Below are 15081 nucleotides of genomic sequence, written 5' to 3'. Positions count from 1 at the left end.
TATATTTACTGTGGCTAAAACTGAATTTAATTTTTGATATTTCAAAAATGATATTTCACTTGACAAAGAAATCAAACATTTTGATAAATGAATTTAAAGCTGCATGAACATTTAACAAAAACAACATGTGAAAAATGTCCTTGTGAAAAGTTCCTTAAAGGTATAGCGGAGGATTTTCCCGAATTTTAGAAAAGAACCGCCCTCTCCACTTTTTGAAAAAATGCACATGCGCAACACTCTACCTGCTCCCGAGAGGGAACGCCTATTAAACGTGTGCACGAGAGAGCATGCACGAGCTAATCATAGCTTACATTAACTTTTACTAGCAGTGATTTTAAATGGATTTCTCCAAATAGCATGCCAAACTTTACCTGTCAAGTAGAAACTTAGCGACTGAGGCATCAGTGGGAAGCCCAACCTGTGTTTTGAGCGCACGCCATCGTGTGAATCGTGTGCACGAGCACGTACGACGGCCTTGCGTAAACATATCACCAGAATGATTGACACTTAGGAGGACCAATAGTCTTGATGATCCACCCGGAAAAAGAAAATCCTCCACTATACCTTTAAATAATATTACAATAAATACACTTATGTAATGTATTGCTGTGTATTCTTTATGATTTAGTTATTAACTCTCTTTGTTTTAGACAGAATTTAGTGTGTTGTTGTGGAAAGTGTATTCACAATGTTTATTTGGGAAGTTTTTTTTTTTTTTTTTGTTAAAAATATTTTTGTAGTTTTGACGGGGTTAAATGGTTACAGGTTATTTGAATGTGCAATTTCGGGGTTCAGGTTGGTTTCCATCTTAAAATTTGACTTAAAATTCTGAAGCGTGCATCTGATGGACAATTTACTATCCCATGGGGCCACAGGAGAAGAGTCGTGAATGGCGGGGAAGCAACACCACTAATGTGTGCGTCACATGACAGCGCCTGCATGGCAGATGTAGCGTGTCTGGATTGTATTCATACATACGTGCATACTTTATAGAACATACTTTGTTAATGTTCGCAAAAGTTCTTCATCAAATGTAGCGATTTCATTTGCTGCAATAAGATTTCTGAGTGGCATTGGCTCTGAGTCTGTGAATGGAGTGTAATTGCCAGGGTAATTATATCAGGGCAAATCTATAACTGCAGATAGCTGGCAAGCTTTGTTGCCGGTCTCAAAGTACATATGTTTGGGCTTTCATTAAACATGCATTGAACTGTATAAAACGTTATTTCTGAACTGTTGTGCCTATAATTTTCTTGGTACAACTCATTATAGACTCTCTGTTGCTAGGCTCTGTATCTCTCAGGTTTTGATCTTGACCACGATTTCTTGTGATTTATCTGAGATGCATCATTCCACTTATGGCATGCACATGCTGAAATATACATGAGCCCATTGTGTAACACGTTTAATATCTGTTTTAAGTGATGTTTAAGTACAAATATATTAGGTGTAAATAATTCGACTGAGATTTACTGTAGATTTGCCTGAGTGAACACTAACCTAGATTTCACACAACACCCAGCACCAAGACTACTATACAGCAATGGAACAGAATACTCTAAAGACAAACTGCTCTTTATTTTCTGAGACTGCCACAGGCATTGATGACCCACTTCTGTGTCTCTATAAATGAATCTGTCCTCACTTTAGCAAATTATCCGCTTTTTCAAACAGAATCAATGGCTGCAGTCCACCCCTCCTTCAGGACTCAGCCACCATCAGCCACTGAACTACTTCACTGTTGCACTTTGATCATTAAGATTTTCCTACTGAAAAAAAAACACCAAACACAATGGCCACTTCATTGCTGAAAACTGCTTATTTCAAACTCATACTTCATTCAATGCACTGTACATAATGCACATTGTATTATAGTAATGGTTCTCACACGTATGTTCTGATAAAGTTACAGAGTAAAAACGTTGCTAAATGCAAATAGGTAGGTCAGATACAATTATTTTTGGAGATTGCTTGACATGCTGTACTCCAAACATAATTCTGATACTTCTTTTATAATCGTTATGCACCCAGCTTTTATGATCTTTAATTAAGAGACATTATGGAAAATTTGTCATTTTGAAAATGCATTTGTAACCACATGACAGGATTTAAATAGTCATGGTAAATCGTGAAATTGTGACCAGTTACATGTCCTTAGATAAACTTATAAATGGGAGGTGAAAACATTAACATTATAGACTATGCTAACCAAACTTCCTTGTGTTTGCTGCATACCTGTCACTTAAGAAGCTTATATTGATTTCACAAATTTTTTAATGTTTACTATCAAACTGTTTTGGTTTGGTGCTTCATTTCCAAAGCATCTGAAACTCTAGAAATTGGTATGATATTGATATGAATGGTATGAGAAGACCAATCTAGAGGAATCATACTCTGCACAGTAAAGATGCAATTAAAAAAACAGAAGCAGAATGGATGGATGGAGGGAAGAATTGAGAGACAGCTCAAATACCACTCATTGGTGCCATTTCCAACAAAGGCTGGGCTGACGTCTCTCTTTTAATGCAGGTTTCTGTCATACACGCATCCTGGTTAAGATAGCTGCCGTTGTTCTCAATGTCTGAGACTTCCCCTGTGATGTATTTAGATTCTGATGTAAAGTCTTCTTTGTGCCTCAGAAATGGAGTTTCCTGGCTTTCTGCTTGATCCTCCATTCCAGTACAGACAGACTGAAGCTCCTGAAGGCCAGATGCTTGGGAAAGTCCTGTCACATCTCCCACAAACTCCCTTAAATACAAATGTACAGGTGTGAATGTTTGATCTTTGTAACTTTGCTCTGTTCTGTGCCTTGCAGAACAACTTCTACAAATAGAAAACCAAGCTGGGAGTTACTTTCAACTACAGTATAATCGTAGCACTAACATTTCTAAATTCATTCCTTATTAGTTCTTTACCAAAGCACAACAGTAACAGAATGTCAACAGCGACATAAGGTAAACTAGCATGTGAACTTAGTAACTTGCTAAATAAAATGAGCTGTGATGGTATTCTTACCTTGTGCATTCCTCCTGGTTCTCAATTTGCTTGCCAGACATTTCAGTTTCATGCATGTGCATCATGTTTTTAGACTGTGTTTCCTCCATTTTACCCTCACCCTCTTCAGCCTGTTTCTCACTGCACCCAAACTGCTGGTGATTCTCTGCATTTCGGCTCTCTGTTCTGGGCTCTCGATGTCTGTGCCGTCTGTGTCGCCCACCCTCTACTACCCCTGCAATGGCGGCAGCCCGAAACTTTCTTGCCACACGATGCTTCCTTTCTGTGTTTGAATGGTGGTTATTAACGCTCAGCCTCTCCTCCAGCCCCGATCCCATCAGGGGCAACGGCTCAGACTCTGGAGGTTCGGGGAGAGGAATAGTGATAGACATGGGTGGCTCTGGCAGGGGAATCCCCACAGACATTGGTGATTCTGGCAAGTGTAAAGGGCTCGTCTCAGGGGACATGCAGCTCTGTTGGAGATGATCACTCACTGGAGTGTCCAACTGATCCTCTGTGGGACTGCCAAACAGTACCTCACGACTGGCCATCTTGCGACGTTTCCGCAGCTGGTTTGTCCTTTGCTCCCAGACGGACATGTTGATCTTTTTACGTCTCTCACGGCGGCCAGCAAAAGCATTCACAGGCTGCTCTTCCGGTTGTTTGCAAGCCGGTTCCTCCTCTGCCTCTGCTGGAGATGGTCGTCCTCGGTGGATGGCCCTCTTCCTGTACAAGTACGGTCTCCGTCTCCTTCTGCGTGGACATGATATATCTCAGTCACAGGAGTTATATCATTTGCAGCATGCACAATTACAATTCACAAGGGGTGTGTGATAAAAATCTGGAAATTAGAATAAAAAACAATGGCTATCGATTCAGGCTAAATAAAACAGAATTCAAGAGAAAACCAGGGGGAAATTCTTGAATAAAAATTAAATAAATAGAGAAGAAACAATAAGAGAAACAGAGTGCAAGGATCTACATGTCAGCAGTGTTAATGAGATGGACAGTGCAATGATAATGGCAGACACAACAGATAAAAAGATACATAGACAGTTGTACTTACAATTATGTGTATTCTTTTGTTGTCCATGAAATCAAATAAATGATTAATTGAAAATAAGCCATTAGTGTATTTGTAGATAAGACAAACCAAACAATGCATATTGCCAGACTGCACACAAGTCAACTCATAATTCATATAGATGGAAAGAAAAACTCTGACCCCCGTGGTCCCCTGTCCTACAGCTTAACTCCAACCTGAATCAAACTCAACTGAACAAGCTAATTAAGGTCTTTAGGATTACTAGAAAGTATTAAGACAGGTGAGTTTGATTAAGGTTTGAGCTAAACTCGAGGGCCAGAGTTGAGTTAAACGTTAAAGGGTTCTTTGGCACTTCAGTACAATTAATGCCACATCACGCATTTGTGTGAAATGCACAAACTGTAATCAATGTTTTCGATGAGCTTTATCCAGTGGTTTTGGAAGTATACTTTTACATGTCTTAATATTGCAATAACTAGATTAATTGTAGGTCGAGTTTCATGTGCCCTTTCTATCATTCTATTCTCTCTATGCCCTGAGCAACTCTATTCAGCCAAAACGACTAACATTTCCACTCAAAACCTACAAGCTTCAGACTAGACAGTTAACCAGCTTACGGGGACTGGCTTAACTGTAACTAACTTTAAGCTGTATGTGCCATTATGCAGGTATCTTAGAGAAGAGAGAAACTAGTCAAACAATTTATCTGCACTTGAAATGAAAATGATAATTACTTGTCAACTAGATGTGTTTCTCTGTTGCTCAAAAGATTTCACATCTTAGTGATCTCAGAACATCAATTTCTTCTCTACTGACAAAAGATGCACAGTTGTCCTTAACACATCTGACTACTATGTTAAATTAGCCAAGCTTCTGTAAACTAATATCTAATATTAAAAACATCTCAGGCTATGACTGTAACTGTTGTTCCCTGAGAAGGGAATGAGATGCTGCGTCAATTCTTTTAAGAGATGTTAAAGCCAGAAGAAACAGTCTTCAGAGTGAGAAAAACCTTCTAACACCAAGGCCAAATAAAAAGCCGGTACCCTTGTGAGTGTTTCAGGCCTCCGCCTCAAGGTACCATGGAGGAAACGAGACACCAACGGGTTTCTCCTCAATGATTGACCACCCAAAGGTGCGTGGTAAGCAGCTATGGCCACCACATACATTTTTAAATTGGAGGGAGATAACCGATCTTTCAGGAACTCCAGCATTGTACCACCTGGGCAGTTACTGTTATGAGGCTGCTAAGTGCGACGAGCCGGTCCCCAGTCTCCACGATGGGGGGCACAACTCACCATACTCTGCCTTTGAGCATTTCTTTCAGCAGGTCAGCATGCCTGTAACACTGCCACAGTATGCAGAGCAGCACCAGCTTGACCCGCTGACCGAAACGCCTTCCCCACCAGCGTGGATGTTATTATGCAGGGCTTGATGGGGAGCGCTGACTTGAGTTGAAGTGACGATGAGCTCCAGGGAAGAGATAGCCTGCGAGTGTCTCTTCGGACTGGGGCATCATCGTATAACAACACACCCTTGCACCCACGATAGTCGAATAAGTTGACTTTGAGGGCACAAAGACACGCAAGAAGGAGGTTTTCCCCATGAATGAGTTAAGGTCAGGGAGATCCTCAAGAAGGGGCAGTCTAGCTGTAATCTGGCCACTGCACGAGTCACACCTTGAGTATCTTCTAACACACTTTATCATGACAGGAGGAGCGCTCTGAGGCAGTGCTCTCACAGTCCATTTTAGATGGCTATTTCACTCTTTAATTCTGAAGAATTAAATGTAGCCAAAGAACGGCCAAACTTTGTTTAGTTGAGTATTATCATTTAATTCCTTAGCATTAAATGCAGCCAAATATCAACCAGACAAGTAAACACAGTCTAGATGAAAGGCTGGGCTTAAATCTTTCAAAAGATCAGGCTGGTGTGTCTGTAACACAGCCATAGTGTGCAGTGCTGACCTGCTGCTGAAATGTGATGCCCCCGAGTGTCTCTCTGATCCGAGGCAGCATCGTATCACCACATGCCTTTGCACCCGCGATAGTCGAATGGGTCGACGTTGAGGGCACAAATACACACAATGTATATTTTTTCTAAAAGAGTTAACTTGCTTAAGCGTTTGGGGGTCTCTTGTTCCTAGGGCCAGTTTAATCTGGCCACTGCACGAGTGACCGACTCGAGTAGTTCCCCCTGCACTTTATCATCATGGGGGGGACGCTCTGAGGCGGCGAACTCACGAGTTTCAGTGTCCTCTGCCCGAGCTGAAGAAGCGGCGGGTCACGCTTTGGTAGTCAGGCAAAAGGACATCGCAATCTGGAGAGAGCAAGCGATAGGGACAGACCCGTCTCTCGCTTCTCAGCCATCGCATTGTGGGTGCTAACCCTTTGAAATAAGCAAAGCGAACGCGAAGCACTTTAACTGTGAACGTTTTACAGCGCTCGCACTCACCATGCTCAAAAACAAGGGCTGCATACTCTTCCCCCAAACACACAAAGCAAAACTGATGTGTGTCGCATTCACGCATGGGCAGTGAACACAGAGGCACACAACGTTTACTTTACACATCGCTCATATTTTCTTTTCCTTTTTCACTTGTTGAAAAGAGTGAGAGAATTTTCTGCACACTGCCTAGTGAAACTAACTCCTAGCAGAGAGAAAGAGTCACACACTAGCTTTAGTCACACACAAACACACAGTATGGTCTGAAGACAAAAAGACCCGTCGATGCACCTGTGGGACATCAAATTATAGCCTCTGATAAGCACACATTCCAATGACGTCACTGTGCGAGGCTATAAAAATTCCAGGAGAATTTCCTTAAAAAAATAAAATAAAAATAAAAACTACTCCCAGTTCTTCCAAGGTAACAATCATGGTTAAAAAAAAAAAAAATCAATGCCTCAAAGGTCCAAAAGCCAAACCCTAAGGACCTTCAGGGATTCTTAGCCTTTGCAAATCTTTACTGCATGGTCATCAGAGAGTTACAATGCAGCCAAATCAATTGCGCCCATTTGTGATTGAAATTGATGCTATATTTGTGATTGTAACTGATGCTATATTTGTGATTGTACTTGGTGCTATACTGACAGGTTATACCCCATGCCTTATTTCTCATAGTCTTTCCCCAAACAGAAAAAACTAAAACTAAAATGAAGGCTGCTCAAGTGGAGTGGTGACACTGGCTAAAAGGTGTATGTCACTAGGAACTTTATTTTAATCAAAACTGGATTTTACCTCACTGCTACTTTTCAAACTTGTGTACATCAAATTTTGGCAATCCTAAATATTTATAATATGCAAATCAACAGTCTTAGACTGCCTAGTGTGCCATGCTCATGGATTATGACATGCTCATTACTTGCAATGAATTTCAGCCTCCGACTTCTGGCAGTCAGAAATTTTGGGTAGCAGTCCTAAAATGTGACTACTTATATGATGCCAGTCCACAGAGGATCCAGTAGGAGGACAGAAACGAATGCTGCAATTGACATGCCAACTATGATCACAATGCCATTAAGAGCGTAAGAGCATAAGAGCATGGACTGATTTAAAATACTTGACACTGTCCAAGTCTTGGTTATGATGTATCATAGGAAAAAGAAACAGAGCATGAAACTATCTTGCCAAAAGCCATTGTGAACATAGTCAGATGCAAAACCATAGAAAGAATCCAAAGGGTTTTTGGGGACTTGGTTTGACCACTCCTCGTTTACTGACTTCTGTGAATTTGGGTTATGTACTTTTGAATCTAAACTCCACTGTCTACAGTACTAAATTAAAGCTTCTAATCACTCAAGCTCTAATAACATGTTGATTTTTTTTTTTTTTTTTTTTTTTAAATAAACACTACTCCCCCTGTGGTGTAGGCACTTGAGTTTCCTAGCAACTCAAGATTTAAAAAAAAAGAAAAACAATTAAATTCTTACACCCTCAACAATCAAGATTTAAAGACAAAAGAGAACATGATTGTCATTCCAATTGACGAATTTAAGTGTTTATGTGTTCTTCCCTATCAAATTTGACCAGAACCAATACTGATCAAAAAACATGACAGACAAATGGTACATTCATATATGACACTTCTGTTCATGTGTTTGATGGGTCTGAAAAATTACATAGTAGCATAGTGTCATAGTGGTTTAAAAGCATGTCTGAAGCACAATAAGATTTGCATCAGTCAACATCAAATTCTTGCTAGATAATTTGACGGCTTTCTCTTACCAGCTTCTTAATACATGATACGCATCCTTAATTTGAAAAATAGCTTATGTCAGAGAAAAAAAAAGAAGACAAAAAACTTACTCTGAGAGGCCAAATTCTCTGCTTTTATAACGCTGATTGAAGAACTCTTCTTCCTCCTCCTCTTCTTCCTAACACAAAATATACCTCTTCAATATAACACAATACACTATGAACTAACATTAAAAAACATTGTTATACTTTTCATTAGTATTACTTAAATGCATGATACATGATTCATAATTAAAGATATACTAATGCGAAGCATACATAATATGTTACTATTTTACGGATACTTTTCTAGCGCAAAGTCAGTGTCATATTATTTACATGTTTATTAGAAAGCGGTTATGCTATTGTATTTCCTTCAAATATATATTTGTATGTATTTATAATTTAGATATACCTTCTATATAGTAGAATTCATTTAAGGCATGACTTAATATTGTAGATATTAATTTCTGTTTTTTTTTTTTATGTGTAAATTGTAGATTACATTGAGTAATTGGCATGCATGCATTTTATCCCCTTTTTTCTCCTTTGGTTGTTTTCTTGACATTTTTTACTTCTATTGTATTATTGTAATTTTTTTTAAAGAAAAGAAAAGGAAACTGTTATGCAAAGTGTTAAGTTTCATTGTCTTACCTTAGTTAGTTCCTGTGCATTGGCTAGATTATCCACAGCAATGGCCAAGAATACATTGAGCAATGTGTCTGTTCAAAGCATCGTCAAGAATTTAGGTTCTATTCGAACAGATGTTATGTGCAACAACAAAATTAGAGGGTTTTCCTTCATATTTTGTCTATTTTTTTCACACAGAAAATAGTCATGACTAAAAAGGATACAGTTCCCAAACAAGGTTAAAACAATAAAGTAGATGGAGGACCACATTCCATACTGCACTCCTCCTTGGGAGCGTATCCCATTGTACATCACCTCATTCCAGTCTTCTCCAGTAAGAATCTATGTTGAATTAAGAAATTCAGAAAGAGCAATTAAATGTTGGAGTTGCCACAATCTCAGCCTGTTTTCCCCTGTCTTGTGTCATGTTTTGTAGTTCTTTGTAGTTTTTCATGTTGATAAGTCTCCCCATGTGTATCTTGTTTCCTCCTTACCTTGTTTACCCCTGTGTATTTATATCCCTTGTGTTTCACTTATTACTTCGTCAGTTGTTTTACATGTAATGGTTGCTTCTGTGATCCCCGTGGTTTTGTTCCTTGAGCTCTGTGTTATCTGTTTTACTTTATTTACCTTGTGCTACTTTATTTAAAAAACCTGCTTTTAGATCCTCGCCTTCGCCTGCTTTCTCCGGCATGTTACCGGAGTAAACCTCAATCAAACCTCGTTACAAATCGAATTGCAAACAGATGGTCATATGATTTCAAAATGGCAGCCACAATGAGGGGATGAGCAAGAAAAATAAAGTGGCTTTAATAAATCTATTATATAGATATTATTACCAACTGTTTAAAAGCTTTGCTGCTAATTAGGTCGAATGTGAGATACGTATAAGCCTTTTGAATCAAAAGCATTTAAAATGTTCATGTCCATTGAAGAACAACACAAAATATAGTAATCTGAAGAGTCATACCTGAAAGACAGTCATGATGGCAGCTGGAAACGTGTCAAAATTAGTTGGAGTGTAATCTTCAAAAATGAACCTGTGGAAGAGAAAGAACTATTTCAACAAATTTCGCTAAAATTACATTGTGTCATTCTCACTACTTTGAGGAAAGATTAAGCATGGAGCCAGTCATTCACATCAGTCATTCACGCTAGAGCTCGGCTAATGTATACATTGCATACATGCACTGTTATTGATACAGTTTCCATGTGCTCACTGCAATATATTGGAAAAATACTCTGTAAATAAATGATTACAAGTAAAATAATCGGTTTGTTGATGGACATGCACTTGTTAATGCTGATGGTGAGGAATTACAGTTGCAACATCTCATAAAAGTTGCGTCAAACTAAGTAGTGCATCACTGAGAAACGTCCTGCTCGAGTCGTCCTTGCGATGGAGGTTCGGGTAGAATAACTAGTTCTTTCAATGTTTCATCATCGTACTCGCGCTCGTATTGATATGGTAAAATCAACGTCATTGTTCATTACTGTCTTTAGTTTACGGTGTAGGAAGCCTCAGGACAAGAAGACCTGACGTTGTTATGGCAATGGGCGTTTTTGTTTCCGACGCGCACACTGTACGCGGTAAACCAATCACAACAGACTGAGCTGTCTGGCCAATCAGAGGAGAGTAGCTCACGGAAAGGAGGGATTTAGAGAGATTGATTCATCTGACGAGTCGTTTGAGAATCATTGAAAAAGTGGTGATGTGCAAATGTATATTATGAGGAAATTAAACAGTTTTTTTTTACCTTTGATGCATGTAAACCTGTTGTAGGAGACTCCAAAACAACATTAGGAAATTTTAAAATAGCATAATAGGGGCCCTTTAAACCTAATGTCACACAGTTACTCTGAAACAACTGTGTGCAAAGGGGAACAATCTTTCTCTTGCCACCATGCATTGAACAAGCTCAAATTAAGGTATCTGATTGACTAGCTAACACACACACACACACACACACACACACACACACACACACACACACACACACACACACACACACACACACACACACACACACACACACACAGCGTCATGTAGTGGCAGGACTAGTTGAGTAGTTGATTAGTTGGTGCAAACCGTGTGTGTGTGCATGTATGTGAAGACTGTGAGGCGTTCGAGAAGGTAGGTCAGTCTTGAGGCTCAATTTAAATGTTTTTTTTTTTCCCCTTTAGATTCTTTTGTAGAGAATGTTTTAATAAATTAATGTAATGTTTTGTTGTCATATTTAAGGACAGTGTATCTGTAGTTGAATGGTTTTATGTTTGTTTGTAAGAATGACTGAAAGAGGTCGGTGCTTTAATTCCGTGATCAATTTCTCACCTGCCACCAAACAGCTGCATGCCAAGTAAAGCGAAGACTACGATAAACAGAAAGAGGAGGAAGAGCAAACTGATGATTGACTTCATGGAGCTCATGAGGGACACCACCAAGTTCCGCAAAGATGTCCAGTACCTGATAAAACATAATGCATGTTCTTTACATTGTCATTATTTTACCTTTACACTTTTATGTTGGTGTTGTAGTCAAGAGAATATGCAGCAGACACATCTGTGTTATATGCCCACTGATGCCTTTATGTAGTTTAATGTCAACAACATAATTTGCATTTGCTGGTGGCCATCATACAAAAAATTCCTTGAATCGATACCTTGGATAAATGTTATAAACTTACTTTGTTATCTTAAAGATTCGTAGCAGACGTAAGGCTCTGAGGACACTGATGCCAAAAGACACTCCCGGCCTGAAGAATCCCCAAACCACTTCAAAAATACTTCCTACAATAACCTGCACAAAACGCATAACATTATGCTTCGATCAGTGCCAGGATTTATCAGACATAGGGGTTGCATGATTATTTTGTTTGATTGAAAGCATGTAAAAGAAGCACTTACCCCACAATCAAAGCAGTTAAAGGATGAATGGAAGTACAGACGGAAACCAAGGCCATACATTTTCAGAAACATCTCAGCAAGAAAAAGTCCAAGAAACACGAATTCTGCGTAGTCTGCAAATTGTAAAAAAAAAAAGATATATATTTTCAGTGGTAAGCACCTACTGTAGGGCCATGTATTAGCCTACTCTGTAAGTAAGCATAAAAACTAAATTGCTCCCATTAAAATCATTGAAGCTGTCTAGATCCATTCACAATGACAGTGATTAAAGCACTTTCTGTTTGGTGGGGTGCAATTAATTGTTTCTACTCGATTGTACTATTCCATAGGTAGCCACTGCATCATGTTGCTGATTTTTGTGCATCGCCAAAAGTGTCACATGGAGTTGTAAATTCTTACTGAAAATGATGGGTGTCTGGTTGGTTTTTCTCTACAAATCACTGTCTGTGTGAAAATCTGCTGTTTCTGTATGTCACAGTCACTGTACTGGTCAGTCACAAGCAGGTGCTCCTAGTTATGGTTTCTCTCTTTTATGCTCCTAAAAAGTATATTCCAGAGGTAGAACATTTAGTTACACCAGTGCACTAAGCATCATATTACAGCACATTTGTAATGCAAATAGATATATGTTGTTAAGTCATTATTCAGCCTCGGGTACATCCCTACTTGTTATTCATAAAATTAAATATGGCGTCTACTCTGACAAAAAGTGTCCGCTCGTTCTTTTGAAATAAAAATGAAGGAACACTGACAGCTTCACAGATCCCTCATGACAACACGACCTGCCTTGAGCTACAGAGTGCTGGATGCCCTGTTGTGCAGTGTGGAGTATTTTCAGCAACTCTTAAAACACTAGGGACCATTAAGTGAATGTCTGTCATCGATACACAGAACAGTTCTGACATGTTGAGCAGGCAGTGGGGCATTTTTCTGTCTGACAGGCCTATTTGTGTAGTCATTTTATTAGCAGCAGTTTCAGTGGAAAACATAATGCTGCTCTAAAGTGGTTCTGTTAGTTGAAATGTGTCTCCTGATAAAAGTGCTTTCAAAGCTGTAAAGTATTAAGAGGGTTTTTTTTCTTATCGGAAGCAGCATTCAGACATTGACCTTGGAGAAGGTGCTTCAAGGAGTTTGTGATCAGACCGCATGTAAGCTGACTTGAGCACCACAGAAGCTTCTCAAACCTGTCCCAAGGACCCCCAACCATTGCACATTTTGCATATATCTCTCTCATCTTACACACACTTGATTCAACTCATCAGCTCATTAGTAGAGACCGCAAAACTTGAATTTGATATGACCGATGTTCAGTGTTCAGTGGTGGGGGGTTCCCAGGACAGGCATGAGAATCAGGGATGTCCATTCCTGCTTCTGCAGGGCCACCTTCCAGCAGAGTTTAGCTCCAGCCCTAATTAAACACACCTGAACCAGCTTACCAAAGTCTTCAGAATCACTAGAATAATAATATAATAAAAAGAATAATTTGTTACATTTATATAGCGCTTTTCTCAGCACTCAAAGAGCTTTACATAGAAGGGGGGAATCTCCTCAACCACCACCAATGTGCAGCTCCACCTGGATGATGCGATGGCAGCCATAGTGCGCCAGAACGCCCACCACACACCAGCTTACTGGTGGAGAGGAGACAGAGTTGATGCCAATCAGTATGGGGATGATTAGGAGGCCATGAGGATGGACAGAGGCCACTGAGCAGGGTGAGCAGTGAGCACCCCCTGTTGGTCTTACTAACACCTCTTCCAGCAGCAACCTAGTTTTCCCAGGAGGTCTCCCATCCAGGTACTGACCAGACTCAACCCTGCTTAGCTTCAGTGGACAGCCAGTCTTGGTCCACAGTTTGCACTAAGCAGTGCTAATTCTTTCTTTCTGGGTAACAGATTGCTCTCTAGTTACATATGCCATGGGCTGTTTGACTTGCATTAGACTAGCCCTAAGGCTTTCTACTTATTATCTTTTGAACTTTCCATAAAGCCTAATTTCAAACAATGACAATAAGTAGTAATTGAATTACATTGGTCTAATATATCTAATACAATGCAATCCTAAATAACACCAAGACGGTAACAGGAATGGTCGGGATTTTGGAATAGTTGCCAAACCAGACAAGTGATTTTATTGGTGTCTTGACATTGTGTGAAACGACCCCAACACAGTTTTGTTGAATGAGATTAAACATCCAGTTGGGGTGTGATATTACATCAGTGGAGGAGTGGTTCCTCATCATTGTCCAAAAGGTCCTGGACCCTTTGTCTATACAGTATGTACCATTTAACTTTTTGATGACAGGAGTAATGAGTAATGATTTTTTTTTCTTGTTTCTTCACTAGATCTGAAAACTGCAAAATATTCATAGAGTTGTAGTTCAAAGTAGTTGAAGAGAGAACCTTAGTGTTTATCCATAGTTTCCAGTTAGGTTATAGGGTTATAGTGCAGGAACAACAACATTTACAATCATGGCAGTAAAAGATTGTAGCAATGTCTTGCAAAATTTGCTGCTTCAGTTGTTATGGTGTTTATTCATATTGTTTCTAGATTATTGTGCAGATGCATATAGTGATCAGATGCATTTTAAATGACTGCAAAAAAACTTTTTTTGGCCCTGGCACAAAATGACCAGCTAACATAATTGTACTAATCATCTCATCAGCACATGGGAAATTGTGAATGAGTAGTATTATTCAGTAATCAGTAATCTTTCTGATTGGATTATAAAAGCAGACCGATTGCTATAAAAGGGGGAAGAAGTGCTTCCAATCATTCTGTTCTTGTGTTAGCAAAGGTTACCTCCAAAAATTACATGCAACCATAATCGCTTTGCATCAAAATGGTCTAACATGCAAAGAAATTGCTGCAAAGAATATTGCACATGAAATAACCATTTAATGGATTATCAGTAACTTCAAGGGGAGAGGTTCAACTGCAATGAAGAGGGTTCAGGACGTCCCAGAGTGTCCAATAAGCACCAGGACTGTCTCCTCCTGAGAAGTCAGCTATGGAATCATGTCTCCACCAGTACAGAGCTGATCAATAATGGCAGTTCATCTGCATGCTGTCATGGTTCTGTTTAGTTTGTTTCATTTTCATGGACTTTTAGTTTGTTATTTTCAGTCACATGTGTTCCTTTGTTCAGTTTCCCACCACTCTTTAGTTGTCATGGAGATTCATTTATTATCACAGGTAATTGTCATTATTTCGCTTATTTGCTTTGTATTGAAGTTGCAGCCTTCTCAGTGTTAATTTTCCCGGTCAGGTCT

The 15081-nt window shown here is 39.4% G+C and overlaps 1 protein-coding gene across 1 annotated transcript in view; it reads right to left on the bottom strand.

Moving 5' to 3' along the window:
• Positions 1–15081, bottom strand: part of cacna1eb (calcium channel, voltage-dependent, R type, alpha 1E subunit b) — a 107771-nt gene that overhangs the window by 57106 nt on the left and 35584 nt on the right. Inside the window, exons 12-20 of the mRNA XM_084410555.1 lie at positions 11810–11922; positions 11590–11702; positions 11238–11369; positions 9876–9945; positions 9130–9247; positions 8930–8997; positions 8348–8415; positions 3016–3747; positions 2474–2748 (exon numbers count right to left, since the gene is read on the bottom strand). Coding sequence (XP_084266681.1) covers positions 2474–2748; positions 3016–3747; positions 8348–8415; positions 8930–8997; positions 9130–9247; positions 9876–9945; positions 11238–11369; positions 11590–11702; positions 11810–11922 — 1689 coding nt within the window. The remainder of the gene's footprint in view (positions 1–2473; positions 2749–3015; positions 3748–8347; positions 8416–8929; positions 8998–9129; positions 9248–9875; positions 9946–11237; positions 11370–11589; positions 11703–11809; positions 11923–15081) is intronic.

The sequence above is a fragment of the Rutilus rutilus genome (genome assembly GCF_951802725.1).
Source record: "Rutilus rutilus genome assembly, chromosome: 6".
NCBI lineage: Eukaryota > Metazoa > Chordata > Actinopteri > Cypriniformes > Leuciscidae > Rutilus > Rutilus rutilus.
The sequence above is the reverse complement of the archived record's forward strand: the minus strand, read 5'-3'. Positions and strand labels throughout refer to the sequence as shown.